This window comes from Camelina sativa, chromosome 15 (genome assembly GCF_030686135.1).
Source record: "Camelina sativa cultivar CO46 ecotype springtype chromosome 15, ASM3068613v1".
NCBI lineage: Eukaryota > Viridiplantae > Streptophyta > Magnoliopsida > Brassicales > Brassicaceae > Camelina > Camelina sativa.
Window position 1 is genome coordinate 16156695 of NC_141894.1, and position 17507 is coordinate 16174201.

At 36.5% G+C, this 17507-nt stretch overlaps 2 protein-coding genes and 1 long non-coding RNA gene across 3 annotated transcripts; 1 reads left to right on the forward strand and 2 right to left on the reverse strand.

Annotated features, from left to right (window-relative positions):
* Nucleotides 1–1782: 1782 nt before the first annotated feature.
* LOC147926716 (uncharacterized) lies at nt 1783–3441 on the reverse strand. Its single transcript, XM_087487178.1, has 2 exons — nt 2979–3441; nt 1783–2561 (listed from the first exon to the last, which is right to left on the reverse strand). Exons 1-2 carry the CDS (start codon nt 3439–3441, stop codon nt 1783–1785), a joined length of 1242 nt encoding a protein of 413 aa, XP_087343304.1.
* Nucleotides 3442–8314: 4873 nt separating this feature from the next.
* On the reverse strand, nt 8315–10972 carry LOC104747005 (uncharacterized). Its single transcript, XM_010468567.3, has 7 exons — nt 10544–10972; nt 10208–10318; nt 9978–10076; nt 9778–9888; nt 9385–9688; nt 9158–9297; nt 8315–9076 (listed from the first exon to the last, which is right to left on the reverse strand). Exons 1-7 carry the CDS (start codon nt 10685–10687, stop codon nt 8540–8542), a joined length of 1446 nt encoding a protein of 481 aa, XP_010466869.1. The 5' UTR covers nt 10688–10972; the 3' UTR covers nt 8315–8539.
* A 5147-nt stretch (nt 10973–16119) lies between these two features.
* LOC104747006 (uncharacterized) lies at nt 16120–17145 on the forward strand. The gene is made up of 2 exons (XR_761068.3): nt 16120–16388; nt 16790–17145. It is a non-coding gene; the product is annotated as an uncharacterized LOC104747006 (long non-coding RNA).
* The last annotated feature ends 362 nt before the right edge of the window (nt 17146–17507 follow it).

Below are 17507 nucleotides of genomic sequence, written 5' to 3' on the forward strand. Positions count from 1 at the left end.
AGGCCTAAAGCATTTTTATAAATGGTATTTTATAAATATATATTAACTGTACTCATATGATACAAACAATTAAAAAATACAAAAACTGCTTATTTGGAGAATCGAACCTACAACATGATACATGTTCTCGTACAACATAACCATCTACACTACAAATTCGTTTTGTTAGTTAGCCCAAATTATTTGTATATATTATGTGGCCTAAAGCTGATGCTTTGGCTGCTTTAGGGGTGGACCGGGCCTGTACCGGATATTAAGATTAGAAGAACAATAATTCGTAAATTCCTTACATGCAATGCATCTATTCAAAAAATTTCACACATACGTTTGATGATTTTGTAATATTTTCGGCCGCTTGAGTTCTTGCAGTTGATCTTAAATTCTTAATGCATGAATGGTCTTGGTGGGCAACAAAGACTCTAGTACGAACAAGAAATTATAGAAAAAATGAGTCGTCGTCGTTTTTGATAGTCTCCGCTAAAACAAAACATTTTTGACTCAGTTTTGCTGGAGAATTTAAAACAAAAACTGTCATTCTCCATCAATAATTACCTTGAATATCGCTTTTGTTTCATATACCGAATGAATCATCCAACTTGATTGTTGGCAATGGAAGTGTATGCATGGAGATTATTTGAATAACAACATATTGTGTACTAGATCAGTGTTGCACAGATTGGAACTTTATCTTTTATATCAATTTTGTATATTTCATAGTTTAAAATATATTTTTTATATGTTGTATAAGTTTATGTATTTTGATATTATCTCGTATATATTTTAGAAATCATCTTACCAAAGATATATATTTACAATCAGATACTATTACAAATATAAGTTTCGAATAACAAATTAAAATAGTAATTAAGGGTAAAAATATCAAATACTAGTTTATGCAATTTATTATATATAACAATGTTAATTTTTACAGTTTTTATTTAGTATTAATGTTATGTGATTAAAATTTTGGAAAGGTAATAAATTTATTTCATACAAGATATGTAATATGTAACTTAGTATTGCAACTAAACATTTAGAGATATGGAAAGAGATTTTTTATGCAATTAACTCATCATACACCAAACTAATAAACTAAAAAACTGAATTTTACAATGACGAGACTATGTATTTAAATACTTAGACACAACAAGAGAAAGAGTTGTGTCTTTCTATTGTGTTACACAACCTAAATCAAACGTTGTAACTGTTACAAACATCAAAATGCTTAGAAGCATTGTTTAATACAAACACACCTTCTAACTTAATAATTCAGATAATTAAACTCAGTGAAATTCAACAATAAGAGCTACAAAGAAGAATGGCAATACAAAACCAAACACAACAATCCCATTGATAGATTCTTGATAGATCTAACAATATCTCTGAAATTATACTTCTATATTCAATTAGAATATGATAAATGGAATAGAGTTTGAGGAATACAAATCAAAGAAGTGAAAAGAGTTAATCTGAGAAAGCGTGAACAACATAGATCACTCTTGAGCACATCACTCAAGCACTCAAGCACATCACTTGAGAATAACAAACTCAGAATCAACATAAAAGAAACAAGAAAGACGATACAACGGCTCTTATAGCCTTCGACGTCTAACAGCAAACCTTCCGTTTCACTCCGAGTCTTATAATTAGTTTGACTTGAGCTGACCAGTCAACTCCCGCTCTTCCTTTGACTCATCCGATGCTGACATGGCATTTGGCTTCTTCCGATAATAGGACTGGTGAATCTTATCAATACTCCCTCCCCGGAGAAACAGCTTGTCCTCAAGCGTGAATTGTGGAAACAACTGCACAAATCTTCAGCTTCCACGAATCTTCAGCTTCCGGTCTCTCAAACCAACGAACCAAGAACTCCCTACCTCCAGTAGCATTAGAACGCACCTCCAAGACTTTTTCAGGAAACAAGAACTCATCCTCAATTAATTCAGGAGGATCAGTATATTGTACCTGCTGAGGATCACCAACCACCTTCTTAAGCTGAGAGACATGAAAGACATTGTGAAGCTTAGCACTATCTGGAAGCTTAAGTTTGTATGCCACTGCTCCAACACGTTCTAACACCAAGAAGGGACCAAAGAACTTGGTGGCAAGCTTTTGACAAGAACGCTTTAGCAAAGACATTTGACGATATGGTTGAAGTTTGAGATAAACCCAATCCCCCACTGCAAATTCAACATCACGCTGATGCTTATCAGCCTGACGCTTCATCAAATCCTGAGCTCGTTGGAGATTTCCTCGAATATGTGTCAACATCAGGTCTCTCTCTCGTAATTGCACCTCCAACTCCCAATTAGCCGTGGAACCTTGTTCAAAAGTCAATAAGGATGGTGGATCATGACCATAGACTTTCGTGAATGGTGTTGTCTTGATAGCAGTATGGTAAGCTGTGTTATAGAAATACTCCGCCCAGACCAGATATTTGAACCAAGTGCGTGGATGACTAGAAGCAAAGCAGCAAAGGTAAGTCTCGAAGCACCTGTTTAATACTTCTGTCTGGCCATCTGTTTGAGGGTGATACGCCGTACTGAACTTCAATTTAGTATCTGCCAAACGAAACAACTCTCTCTAAACACTTCCCACAAACACCCTGCCCCGATCAGAAATGATGGACTTTGGAAATCCGTGAAGCTTAACCACCTCAGAAACAAACTTGTTAGCCACATCAATTTCCTTAAAAGGGTGTTTAAGTCCCAAAAAATGTGATGCCTTGCTCAAACGATCAACAACCACCAGGATAATATTTATGCCATTAGAAGTCGGCAATCCTTCAATAAAATCCAGAGATATATCCTCCCATATGGCCGTAGGAATAGGCAATGGTTGTAAAAGTCCTGATGGTGCTAATGTCAAATACTTGTGAGTTTGGCAAATTGCACATTCAGTAACATACGTCTTAACATCCTTGTACATTCCCTCCTAGTGAAACAGAGATTGAATCCATTTGAGAGTTTTCAATATACCAGCATGCCCTTCAATCTTGCTATCATGAAACTCATGAAAAATTAGAGGAATAAACTTGGAAGATTTCGAAATCACCAACCTTCGTTTATACCAAAGCTTGTCCCCAATTAAGTGGTAATGAGTCTGATGCGCAGGATTCTCCAATTGTTTGATCAAAGCTTGAATAACAGAATCAGACTCAATCTCCTTGTAAAGATCTTGTAGTTGTATTGCAGTTGGAACCATGAATGCCATTAGAGCCACTGATGCAGGATGAGGAATCCGTGACAAGCCATCAACAACCTTATTCTCAACTCTAGGTTTATAAATGATGTCCATATCAAACCCTAACAGCTTAGTTAACCACCGTTGATACTCCATGTTAACTTCTTTCTGCTCCAATAAGAACTTAAAACTTCTCTGATCAGTATGGACTTCAAATTTTCTCCCCAACAAATAATGCTTCCACTTCAAAATCGTCATCACAATAGCCATAAGTTCTCTCTCATGATAGGTTTAAGTTGCTCTCTAGTAGTCAACCCATGACTAAAGTAAGCTATTGGTCTCTTGCTCTGAATAAGAACTGCTCCCACTCCAGTGCCTGATGCATCAGTTTCCAAGACAAAAGTTTTATCAAAATCAGGTAGTCCAAGTATAGGTACTGTAGACATAGCCTGTTTCAAGGTGTCAAACGATTCTTGCACCAATGTGCTCCATTGAAAACTGTCTTTCTTCAATAAATCCGTCAGGGGTCTAACAAGAGTACCATAATTGCGAACAAACTTGCGATAATACCCTGTAAGACCCAGAAAACCACGCAATTGTTTAATATTGTTAGGATCTAGCCATTGCAACGTTGCCTCTGTTTTAACCAAATCAGTAGCTACTCCATCTTTAGAGATGACATGTCCAAGATACTCCACCTTGCAAGCTCCAAATAAACACTTTTTTTGATTAGCGAACAATACATTATCCTGCAACAGCTGCAACACCAAGCTCAAATGATGGACGTGATCTTCGAGACTGCTGCTATACACCAAAATGTCATCAAAAAACACCACAACAAACTTTCGTAAATACGGCTTGAACACCTTGTTCATCAGGGCTTGAAAAGTTGTTGGAGCGTTAGTAAGGCCAAAGGGCATCACTAAAAACTCGTAATGGCCTTCTAGTGTGCGAAAAGCCGTTTTCATAATGTCTTCGTCCTTCATCCTTATTTGGTGATAGCCAGAACGCAAGTCAATCTTTGAGAAGATTATAGCTCCATGCAACTCGTCGAGCAGTTGATCAATGACTGGGATAGAAAATTTTTCCAGAACAGTAGCCCGATTCAGAGCTCTGTAGTCAACGCAGAACCTCCAAGAAGAGTCCATCTTTTTGACCAACAAGACCGGACTTGAAAATGGACTATTGCTGAGTCGAATGATCCCAGACGATAGCATTTCTCCCGCCATACGCTCCATCACCTCTTTTGTGGCATGTGGATACCTATAGGGACGAACAGTAATAGACTGAACTCATGACTTGAGGGTAATGCTATGCTCTTGTTGTGACAACCCGTCCCGTTTACCCCACTAGCCCACCGCTAGTTTGCCCCCATAGGCCCGAAGCTGGTCCTGCAGGGCATCTATCCTAACCCCTCACTGTGGATATCCAAATCCACCAGTAGGTTATTGGTGCGCCAGGCGTTCCTCGAACCCTGGTCCCCACCCTTTAACAACCTTCCCACAGGACAAATTGTCACCAATTGATCCAGTTTTGGGCCTATGGGGGCAAGCTAGTAGTGGGTTAGTGGGGTCAACGGGACAGGTTGTCACACTTGTCCTCTAAACGGTGGTAACCCAACGGGTAGAGCAAACACCACAATGAACTTCTCGAGAATCTTGGCAATAGCTGGGTCCACAAAGAAAGTAGATGTAGATAGTTGTCCTGAGTGGAGCTCGGTTGTAGAGTCTTGTGCAAAACATTTCTGGACAGGAGCTTTAAGTGTCTTCCTAGACAGAGGAAGACCGTGTAAAGAAGGGTCTCCCCACAAGGTTGCTCTCCTGCCTTTATACATGAAAGTCCACTCTTGCAACTTCCAATCCACTTCACACCTTCTAGGATGATATCCACTCCACCAACTTCTAGTGAAATAAAGTCACTCTCAAACTCCTCACCACCTAGTTGAAATTGGACTCTCTTGCAGATACCAGAGCCATGCACATACGCACCATTTCCCAACAACACTTCTAAGTTTCCTGCTGCATGAGTTTTTAGTTTAGTTTTGTTAACCACCGATGGTGTGATGAAATTGTGTGAAGCTCCTGAGTCCAAGAGTACCACTACTCTACACTTGCCTATAAAGCCTACCATTTTTGTTGTCCTTGGAGAATGGAGACCGAGAAAATAGTTAAGAGATAAGCATCTCACTTATGGAGTCTGAACTATCTCCTCAATATCATCGGTCTGTATCTCCTCAACCATCACTTTCAATTCTAAGCCATCCACAACAGTCAAAATTTGTAACTCCTTCAAGGGACAGATGTGACCATGAGAGTACTTCCCTTTGCATTTAAAACAAATGCCCTTGCTTCTCATTGCATCTAGTTCTTCAGAGGTATGACTTTGACGTGGTTGAGTTACTTGTTTTGTATTTGCAGCCGCTTGCACTGCCTGATTTGTTCCCCAGTTAATAACAACGGTTTAGTAGTCTGATAAGTGTTAGGAGGTCGAGAAACAAACTGTTTGGTGGGTACTGGAGCTCTGTTCTCCTTCTCACTGATCAGTTGACAAAATGAGCTTGATTCCATGCGTAATACTGCAGCTTTTTGATGCTCAATTCCTTGAGGTTCCTTCATTTTAATCACCTCCTTCATTTCCTGTTTCAATCCATTATAAAATATCTTCTCCAAGTGTGGATCATCCAAACTAGGAACTTGAGCTGATAAGTCTTCAAACTCAGTTACATACGCAGCCACTTTCCCAGTTTATTTACTTGCAAACAATCGATTCCCAGGATCTGCTTCAATAGACTCTCCAAAGCGAAGAAATAATCTCAGTTTGAACTCAGTCCAAGAATGAAACTCTCTTCGGTTCATCTCCCAACTGAACAATTTCAACACATCTCCTTCGATTCTTAACGCTACCATACCAATTTTATCATAATCAGAGTAACGGCCTACACGAAAGAATCGTTCTACCTTGGACAACTATTCATAAACCTGAGATCCATAAAAAACCGGCATATCTATCTTACGCAGTAAGCTAGATCTATTCTCCAATGGTAGATTCCGATCATCGTAACTACGCGGATAAGGATCAGAAGTAACTGGTACCAGCGGTGGTGGAGTCGAAGACTCTGGTTGCTCCGGTCGTTTCCCAAGCTGAGTTTCAACTCGCGACAAGGCACTGAGCACCAATTGAAGCGTCGCATCCAACGATTGATTCTTAATTCATGCTCCGTCTTCGATTGAACCAGTCGGTAGTAACCACCGCGTAAAAAAGGTTTTCCGTTGGATTGTCCGGGAAGTTTGCCGGCTCAATCAGCTCCGATTCCTTCATCTCTGTCATCGCGATTTCAACAACCTAGTATCGTTGCACCAATGATAGATTCTTGATAGATCTAACAATATCTCTGAAATTATACTTCTATATTCAGTTAGAATCTGAGAAATGGAATATAGTTTGAGGAATACAAATCAAAGAAGTGAGAAGAGTTAATCTGAGAAAGCGTGATCAACATAGATCACTCTTGAGCACATCACTCAAGCACTCAAGCACGTCACTTGAGACTAACAAACTCAGAATCAACATAAAAGAAACAAGGAAGACGATACAACGACTCTTAGCCTTCGACGTCTAACAGCAAACCTTTCGTTTCACTCCGAGTCTTATAATTAGTTTGACTTGAGCTGAACAGTCAACTCCTGCTCTTCCTTTGACTCATCCGATGCTGACGTGGCATTTGGCTTCTTCCGATAATAGGACTGGTGAATCTTATCACCCATTGAAAGCAGAACATATAGACTACTCACGTTGAACGTAATGCTCGGCGCCATGGCGAAACCCTCACCTCAACCTCCGTCTTATTCCGCTTTATCAACAAAACTGTTTGCAATAGGCTACTCACGTTGACGACATTCACCGGCTACGAGAGTGGTCTGCAGTTTTGGTTCCACACCCATCTCATCTAATACGCTCTCCAAACGATTTAATTTGATGCGTTTTGCTTTGTTTCAGCTTCATTGTTTAAACTAAATTGTACAACAGTCTTTTTTTGGTGAATATAATTTAACATTCATACAAAAAAAAAAAAGCAGAACATATATAGTAGTATTTCTGCAGGTTCATATATGCAAAGGGAATTGCATTGTATAACCAACAAAAAAATTATAATTCAAAGATTAACTATACTAACCATTAAAAGATGATATAGAGTGTATAAACTATAATATATACTATTATACCTTTTTCATCACCACCATCTTTACCTCTTTCCCACCACCACCATGGCACCACCTCCACCACCATCTCCACTTTTTTATTACTATTCCCTAGGGTTTCCAATGTATTATTTTAGGGTTTAGTTTTTTCCTAACCACCACCACCGCCGACCTCCGGCCGACCACCACCGACTTCCGGCCGACCACCGCCGACCTCTGGCCAACCACCGCCGAACTTCGGCCGACTACCGGTGAGCTCCGGCCGACCACCGGCGAACTCCGACCGACCTCCGGCCATCTCCGACCTCCGGCGAACTCCGGCCATTTCCGACTTCCGGCGAACTCCGGCCATCTTCGACCTCCGGCAAACTCCGGCCATCTCCGACCTCCGGCGAACTTCGGCGACCTCCGGCCATCTCCACCCTCCGGCGAACTCCGGCCATCTATGACCTGCGGCGACCTCCGGTCATCTCCGACTTCCGGCGAACTCCGGCGACCTCTGACCTCCGGCCACCTTCCTCCACCACTATCACAACCCCCTTTGGTAATTTTTTCTACCCCTTGTGTTACTTACTTAATTTTTTGAATTATGATGCTATATTCTTAATTAAATTTGTAAATTTGGTTATTGAGCTAATTGACCCTATATCCAAAGCTCAAGAGAAAGAATTAGTTGTAAATCTCACCTGCTCACTAATAAATTTAGCTCTACGAAGACATTCCGGTACAACTGCCCATAATAAATAAATAAATAAAAATAAAAATAAAAATAAAAAAAAAAAAAAAAAAAATCAGTGAACTAGCATCAAACTTAGAAAAACATCACAAGTTAAAGATGAGGACTATGGTACTGACCCTAACCACATCGTTAGCGAGTTCAGGAGGCAGAGAAGTTTGCAGAGATGGCATTATGAATAACAAGTAATGTCTTGTGGAAGAAAATAAATAGATACATATTTCACGAAATATATAAAAGTGAAAGAAAAAAAGGACAAAATATAGCAATATTGTTATACAACAACACAAATAGAGCGATCAGACTATGGAAGTTGAAATCTCTCCTCCTACAAGATCTTGAGGGGGACAAAACATAAAAGAATAGGATGTAAAGAATTGAATCAATACAGTTGTTTATACTAATCAAATTATACAGACATTCACTGCGAGAAAACACGAAGTCCGGCCTCTAGATCCTCCAAATTGATTGTACAAATCTCTTCAGTGTCAACACACTCAAAGCTAAGTCGGAGATCAAGATTCTCCCTCGCGTTAACAAGTAGCGTGTCGACCAATCCTCCGTTCATCTCCTTCCTCTTCTTCTCCGTTGTTTCCCTCTCTATCAGTGATGCTATCTCCTGCAGAGTGCACGATTCATGCAATCTAAAACCATAGAACAGAGTGTCCTCTCCTTGGTTGTTCATCTTGATGTGTAGTATCTGCGCCAGTTCTTTGGCACTGAAGTCGCTGAAATTGAAAAACTTTGTGACCCTTCTGCAAAACCCTTCGTTTGATGCGATCACACGCTTCATTGGCTCGCTGTATCCGGCGAATATCACCACGATTTTCCCTGTGTCCATGACCGACATGATTTCTTCCAGAGCTTCTAGACCGTAGTCTTTGTCGTCCGCCTTTTGCATCGGGATCAACCGGTATGCTTCATCCACAAATAGGATTCCTCCCTCAGCTTCTTGGATCTGTCCAGAAATTGAAAGCATTTAGATTCTTGAAAACCAAACCCACATGTGAAATCAGAATAACATGAACAGTATTTTCACCTTTCTCCTGGTCTTTGGCCCTGTATGGCCAACAAACTCACCAACCAAGTCTGTACGCTGTACTTCTGTTACCTTATCAGTTGGTAAAATTCCAACCGTGTTAAGCAACTTGCCGAGAACTCGAGCTACCATGGTTTTACCTGTTATTTGGATCAACAAAAGCAGTTATGTATTGGTTTGTTTCAAAGACAGAGAAGCATAATCACAAAGCAATTGTTTCCTTTCACCTGTTCCAGGGTTTCCAAGAAATGCCATATGGGGAGGTCTTCTAGTTCCAATGTTAAGCCCAAGAGCCCTTCTCCTCTCATCTAGAAGCATTCCTTTTGCCCATTTCCTCAGTTGTGTCTTCAGCTCACTTAATCCAACAATATTAGATAACTCGTCCTCAAGTAGATCCATCTTGGCTTTAGTCTTACCACATTGCTCAAGCGCACTTCTTTTCCTCTGTTCTTGGAGAAACCACCGCAGTAATTCCCTTAACTTCTCACTACCTTGCCCTTTAGGTAAATGGTCCAATGGAGTCATCCCTTCCTGGATATGCAAAATCCCAACAGCTATCACAAAACTAATACCATAACTACGAAAACAAAAGAACCAATAATAATCTCAGAGGATCATACATTATCTTTGGCACTGCAATCTGCGTTATTGTCGAGCAGTGTCTTAACAGTAGAGATATCTTTCGAAGTAATTGAGTACCATACTGCAAGGTGCAATGGTGTCATACCGTTCTGCATAAAATATCCAAACCAAATCAGTCCAAGCTAAATCAATCAAGTAGAACAGAGAGACTGAGAGAGAGAGAGGGAGAGTAAATTACACTGGCTTTAGCTTCAATAAAAGCACCACTTTCAAGGAGTAGCTTAGCAGCTTCATTGCAACCATTCTTGGCTGCCATGTGCAATGGAGTCTCACCATACTGAAAGAAAACATTGAAGGAACATTGATTTTTTTTTTTTTTTTTTTTTTTTTTGGACATTGATTAAAGTTGCAAAATCATAAATCTTCAAGAATCAGAGAGAGAGAGAAAACAATTAACAAAAGACTTACGGTATTCATAGCTTCCAACTCAACTTTATCAGATCCAGTCCAAGCGAGAAGATACTTAACTATATCAACATTACCATTACCAGCAGAAACATGAAGTGGCGTATGATACATCTGCAAAAATCCCAAAAATCAAACAAAAAAAACAAGATTTTTGATTCATGGGCATACGATTTCTCCAGATTCGAATGTAAATTCACAACCAAAACTTCAAATTCATTCACTAGTCTAAATCGATCCGGTACCGAACCAAACACATATCGAAATCGGAGTTTTTTGGTAACAGATTTGGAATTCAGCAAAACAACACAGATAAAAAAAGAAAAGCAAAGAACATACGACGGGATTGCGTTCATTGAGAAGAGAAGGGTTGTCTTTAAGAAGCCTCTGCAAAGCGATAAGATCGCCGGAGAGAGCACAATCGTGAATTGTGGTGGGTCTAGCTGATCTCAGCCGTTGTCCACCACCGCCTTGTCGGTTCATTTCTTCTTCTTCTTCTTCTTCTTCTTCAACCCCTCCAACCACAACAACTAAAAATCTAAAATCTTTTCCACACACCCTAAACCAAATCTAACCTTTTCTTTCTCAGAGGATTTTGCGGAGAATCAGAAGAATAGATTATGAGAAGAAAATGAGAGTACCTCCGCGTCTTCCTCTTTCCTCACTAATAAGTCCTTCTTCCTTTCATTTTATTTGGTTTGTGAAAAGACTCATTTACCCCTACCTGATTTCGTTTTTGTTCTTTTTACTTTCCTGGCGCCTTCCTCTAAAACCCAGCTAAGCTTCCACTGATTAGTAGCCTAATCATACACATCAATACATCATTAGTAGTATACAAATTATAAATACTTCTCATTTCACACTTTAAACTATTGTTTTCACTTTTTTTCCTCTCTTACTTACTCCCTTATGATATCTCCAACTAGTACATAAACAAAACAAAAAAAAAAAAAATTCCAAAACAAATCGTTAAATTACCTTTTAAGTTGAACTTGTGTGGAATAAAAAGATAATAAGTTTTAAAAAAAAAAAAAAAAAAAAAAAAGATAATACGTTACATGAAACCTTATTGGTATCGTGAGTCAGACGACTTATATCACCAGGCATGCAGATACATATAAAACAATAAGAGCAGTCACTTGTTCACAATTTACTGAGAACTTACCTGTAACAACTTACAATGCATAGGTTTGGTAAACGTGTGCATGCATGCGTCTGTCTAGATCGGTTAGGACTTGGAAGTATCGGTTAGGACTTGGAAGTATCCTATTTTGAGATTAGTAGCACATTTTTTTGTGTGAAAATACGGAACAAAATTTATTTTCAAATAACTATGTAACTCACGGTTCTCCACGTGATCGGTCAATATTTTCGAAGACATTTAAACCTTTTTATTGGATAATTAACGAAGTCATTTAAATTTACTTAATACATCAATCACAAGTAGCGATGTCCCCTATTCGTTGGTCTCTTGCTTCTCCTAGTTGCCGCTAGTTTCATTCTTTGTTGGCATAGGAGATAAATTTCTACACCTTTTTCAATGATTTTAGGCCGCAGATTTTTCTTAGGATAATAATTTCGAACTACTCATCACTTCTCATATATCTACTACTTCAAATTTCCTCACGTAAACAAAAAAATAACTTGTTCAATCATGGCAGAGTAATCTATCTTCTCCATTATGGATTATTTCGAGTCGTCTCAATCAGTGATTTATCTTAACCATATATTTGTTCAATCATGGCAGAGTAATCTTAATACATATGTACTTGTTCATACATATGTACTTGTTCAATCATGGCAGAGTAATCTAGCTCTCTTTTACAACCCCTTTTTTGTGTTTCTTTGCTATACTTCTATTTTTTTTTTTTTTTTTTTTACTTAGAGACTTAGAGCTAATTAAGCTGAACCTTAGAGACTCTCTTCTTTTTTTTATTTCTCTTTTGATCTTCAACCCAACCCCAAATAAACATGTTAACCACCTATCTTTCAAAACTGATTTTATTAGCTTGTTCAAATAGTTCTAAACTTAGCTAAAATAAGAGCCAGTTCTCTGTCGTTCTCAATACTCTAAAGGTTTCACAACCTATAGCACTATCGAAACTGAAAAGGCCTCACTAAACAAATCGCAACAAGGCTTGAAAGAAAAGGTTGGGGTTCAAAGTTTCGGGCTGTTCTTCTTGCACGATCACACCATCAGGTACATGCTCGGGTTCCTCCTCATTCTTGCTCTTTTAAGGCTCCAAAGCACCTGTTCTTATCCAAAATGCAATAATGCAATGATGTAACACCCTAAATAACCTAAATGCAAATATCTAATGTTAAAGATCTAAAAATGCTAAGGTTAGGCTATATACAATGCAAAAAATGACTAAAAAGTGCTCTGAACAAAGGTCTTCACTATGTTTTTCACTCTTGTTTAAGTTCTCTGTCTTTTTAGAACCTCTTCTCCATGTTCTTATAACTTGAAAAACCATCACTCTTTGGAAATTCAGGAATATTCCACGTAATTCAAAGTTTACTTGAACCTCAGGATGACCTCCATAAAAAGTTTGGATTTCATGATGAGCTTAAGGATGACCGTCATAAAAAGTCTCGATATTGGTAAACACCTTGATATGCACTAAAATGATATTATTACCCCTTCACTAATGGAGTAATCTTTCACATATTGAGATAAAACACCAAAAAAAGAGATTTAGAAACATATTTATTTATATTTAGGAAGGATTCAATAATATTTAGGAAGGAAACCTTAAACTTTATGATAGCCTTCATAAAATAATTAGGAAAACACAAAATCAAAATATTAGTTATATATATATATATACATTTTTGGAGACATTTTGCAAATAAATCCTAGAGTTGCAACCTATTTACAAGCATGACATTAGTATTAATTATTAATTTGTTTTTATTTAATTAATTAGTATTAAGTGTTGATTTTTGGAAACAAAATTTCCTATCCAATAAAATTTCCAAAATAATAGGAAACCACTCCCTTTAACATTAAGTATTAAGATTATAATTAATTTAATTAATATTAAGTTTCCAATTTTACAAAACAATATTTTCTCCATACAGACGTTTTCCTAAACAATCGGCCTAATCAATAAACGACAATGTTTTTAAAACCGGACCGGAAGGTGAACCGGAAGTCTTTCGGGTTGCTGGGTCAATTAGTCGGACCGGTTGAATCCCAGGTTAATTAGTTTATTGGTTTGTTTATATTTTATGAATATAACATCTACTTTTCTATAAATATATGAACAAAACATACATAGTTAAGTATTAGCGGTCGATATAACATTTCTACTTTTAGTACATGTAGGAATTCTATACTACTAACAAAATACTTTCTAATTTCTATACTAACTAATATATCTATATTTGTAAGGTTGTACATTTTTAAAAAATACAAATTAAACATTAGTTATATATATAGTTAATCTATAAAACAAATTACATTTTTTATAAAAAAATAGCCTTACGGTGTACCGCGGGTGAATATCTAGTATATATAATATTAGAATGTGCACAAAAGAAAATCAAATATACCTTACTAAATGGAGTAATATGTGATACATTTAGACAAATCTTAAATTAAATGATTCAAAAACTTATTTTTTTAGATTTATGAAGGATTTCATAATGTTTAAGAAGATGTCCTTGAAATTTAGGAAGAGTTTCCTAAATATTTAAAAATTCCAAAAATGATGATGACTGACCAAAACTATAAGATCCTCCTCAACTGTACTCTGTCTCATTAACAGTACTAGCCAACTCCATATCGGAGGAAGTACAAGCCAAAGAAACAGAATACATCGAAATCGATGACAACGATGAATTTTCTTACTTTAACTGCTCCGATGATAAAGGCTGGGAGATCAGAACTCCAAAGACCGACGACGACATGAGAGCCACTATGGTCATACATGAAGTATAAACATCATATTTTAAATCAATAAAAAAACATACTTAATTCGTATTCCAAAGCAATAGTTATCTGTCATACTCTAAATATTCACATATACAAAATACTTACGTGGCACAATAGGATACAGTTGCAACAAATAAGAAGCAGGCTACAACAATAAATGCAGGATTATCATGTGCCCTTTGGTTCTTAGTTTATGAGAGAAAGAGAGAATAAGATAAATTAAAGCAACTGCACCAAAACTATCTGGCCATACCAAACTTAAGCTTATCTTTTACATGCACTTATCTTTTACATGCACTAACATTAAATTTTGAGTAAAGACGAGGACATAACGCAAAAAGTTGCACAGCTAGAACAAAAATGACAAGGAGATGCTTGTCCACTTGCTAGGTATTCATCGTAATTAAAAGACGTCTAGCTAAGTACTTTCAGAACAGAAGATAAATCATATACGAGCAAAAATGAAAAGCTGCTTGCAGTAGCATAAGGATTTGCTAATGAAAGTTGAGCTTACGTTTGTGATACTTAATTAGTGGTGCTGATAGCTGATGCCATAGCGCCCACACAGAGCCGTCGCACAACATATTGGGGCCACAAGCCCAAAATAATTGTAAAGCTGATTCTTTTAGTGGACCATAGAAAGGAAAAAAAAGTTTGTAAAATAAGTGGTGCCATCGGTCGAACACTAGAACTCAAACACTTTAATGTTCATATTTACCACCACACTAACGACACTTTTCTGAAATTTGAGGCCGAAATATATCATATAATTTTCGGGCTGTAAACACATGCTTCATCAGCTTGTGCTTGGGGACGGCTCTGCGCCCACATGCAAACATACAAAAAGTACGAGAATAAAAACCAAAAATTAACTCACCACATAGTAACTCAACTAAAATCATTCCAACATATTGGATTAGACTACATTATTGTTCTTCTCAATCTCAATAGTACATATAAAAGCCTTACACCAATTTAAAACCTTCATGTTCTTATAGCAAAGGTGAAATGAAACCATCCCAAACTCTATTCACCTAGAACCTTAAACAATTAAATGACTATTCCATCCTAATACAACTCTCTAGTAACGTCTTTATCAACACAACAATCAATCGAAGAAAAAACTCAAATTTAAGTTTCCATCAACAACACAGTCACACATCAATATAAGCATCTAATTCTCCTACAAATCAAATTGATTCCCGAGATATTATTTTCAGAAGGTATCGAAGATGATTGATAAATACAGTAAGATTAAACACCTTACAAGCATTTTAGATTTAAATTAGAGCTCAACACAATATGGGAATTCGCTCATCAAATCGAGTCTAAAGAGAGGGGAGAAAGAAAAATATCATGAGAATCAAGACTGGTAAGTATGAGCAGAGCACCAAAGGAGATACACAGCCATGGATTCCTCTTAGTATCTTCCTGTTCTTCTGTTCGTTGCTGTGGAACATTCTTTTCTTCACTCTAACATCTTTGTCTCTTTGAATATCTTTCTTATTTTCATTCTTCTACAACAATCGTCTCTTCCGTCCGCCATGCATTGGCGTCTCCCTTTGGAGCTTTCCTCTTCCCTCTGCTCTCTCCTTCATCTATTTTTGGAATCTAAGATCGGAAGCTTTACCGAAAGCTTAGCCAAAAAAGAAAAAGAAGAAGATTTGAGATCTGAAGCTTCACACAAGTTTTGCCAGAAACTTCGTCGGGTATTGTTATTTTGCATCTTGTGTAATTCATTTTAAAAGTGACCATATAGTATTTTACTAAATTTTGATGATTGTATTCTATTATTTTTGTTCCCGCGATTAAAAGGATATGCCATTAAAACTCAAACAAATTTTTATAAAAAAAAAAATTAAGAAAAAAAAAAACAAGTTTACAAGTTTTACCTATCTTACCGTAGAAACCTTGAATTTGGGTCAAATTAGATCCTATAATTTGGGATATAGGATAGTACATACCTCGTGTGTTCAAAAAAAAAAAAAAAAAAAAAAAAAGGATAGTACATACCTCATTTCTTAAATTAGAAATGTATGAGACACACTTAATTCACTATATAAACTACACGTTCTTTCTTTGGTTTTTAATATGAAAATTTTAAAACACTATTAAATATTTAAGTTTTCTAAAAAACAAAAGAAAAAACAAAAAACACTATTGATCCATTTATATCAAACATGATGAAAAAATCCTGTCAACTTTCATTCACCGTTCTTATTGTCTTCACAGTTCTTCTGCTAGGTATATACTTACATTTTCTACTAATTGTTTTTAATTTTTCACATATATTGGATAATTCCCTACTTTGTAAATTTATATGGTTTTAACATTATTAGAATAATTTTGATATCAAGTGATGAAACATATTTCAGTTGTTTCTTTGTCTTAAATGATTCTTTTCTCTCATGCCACATAGGTAAGTGTTTCAAATTACAACTAATTGTTTTATAAATATTGTGTTAAACAATTTTCTAAGAAAAACTATATGATACATTCAAATTAACTTAATATACTAAATATTTATAATTGTAAACCTATGTTCCATTTCAAAACATATATCTTTACGGTAAAAAGTCAAAGTAATATTTTCAGTTTTAGATATATGAACTAAGATTTTTAATTTAAACTTGTTATTGTAACAGGAGTGAAAGGTTGGGATTTTGCAAATAAATGTGGTGTTGTTTTAAGCTATACTGGTTGTACGCCACAAAATTGTAAGAGTTTGTGTTCCAAGAGTCATTCACACGCACGCCCACATTGTGTTGTTTCACCTGGTGGACCATATGTAGGGCATAAGCAATGTGCATGCAGCTGGGATTGCTAATCAATTATAATAACAGTAAATTTCTAATTATAATAATATTAAGAACTTAACAAAGAAATAATACAATATTTGAAGTGGACATCTAGCCAAACATATGTATTAGTGTTGATGTCAAGTTGTAATCTAATAAATTTGTAATTATGGTAATATAAGCTTTCATGCAGGTTTTGACTATTTTTTTTAATATAATAATATTTTCTCAAACTAGTGATGGATGGGTAAATTCAAAATCCAAATAAAAACACCAAACAAAAGAAAAGAAAATAGTCTCATAATCAGCAACTTTAGATTCTGAATCGCTTCTATGCAAGTTAATAGTGTATTTGTAAATTAAATGTACACAAAAAGAGGTGTGATAATTATAATTTTTTGACTGAAATGCCATGAGGTGTTAATTATTATGGTGATTCATTTAATTGATATTCACTGTAATCCCCTCAAAGAATGTTAATGTTTGAGCAAAAGTAACCGGTTTGTGAGAGTCTATGGAAAACAAGAAATCTAGGCCGAAAAGTATCTCTTATTAATCAAGATGT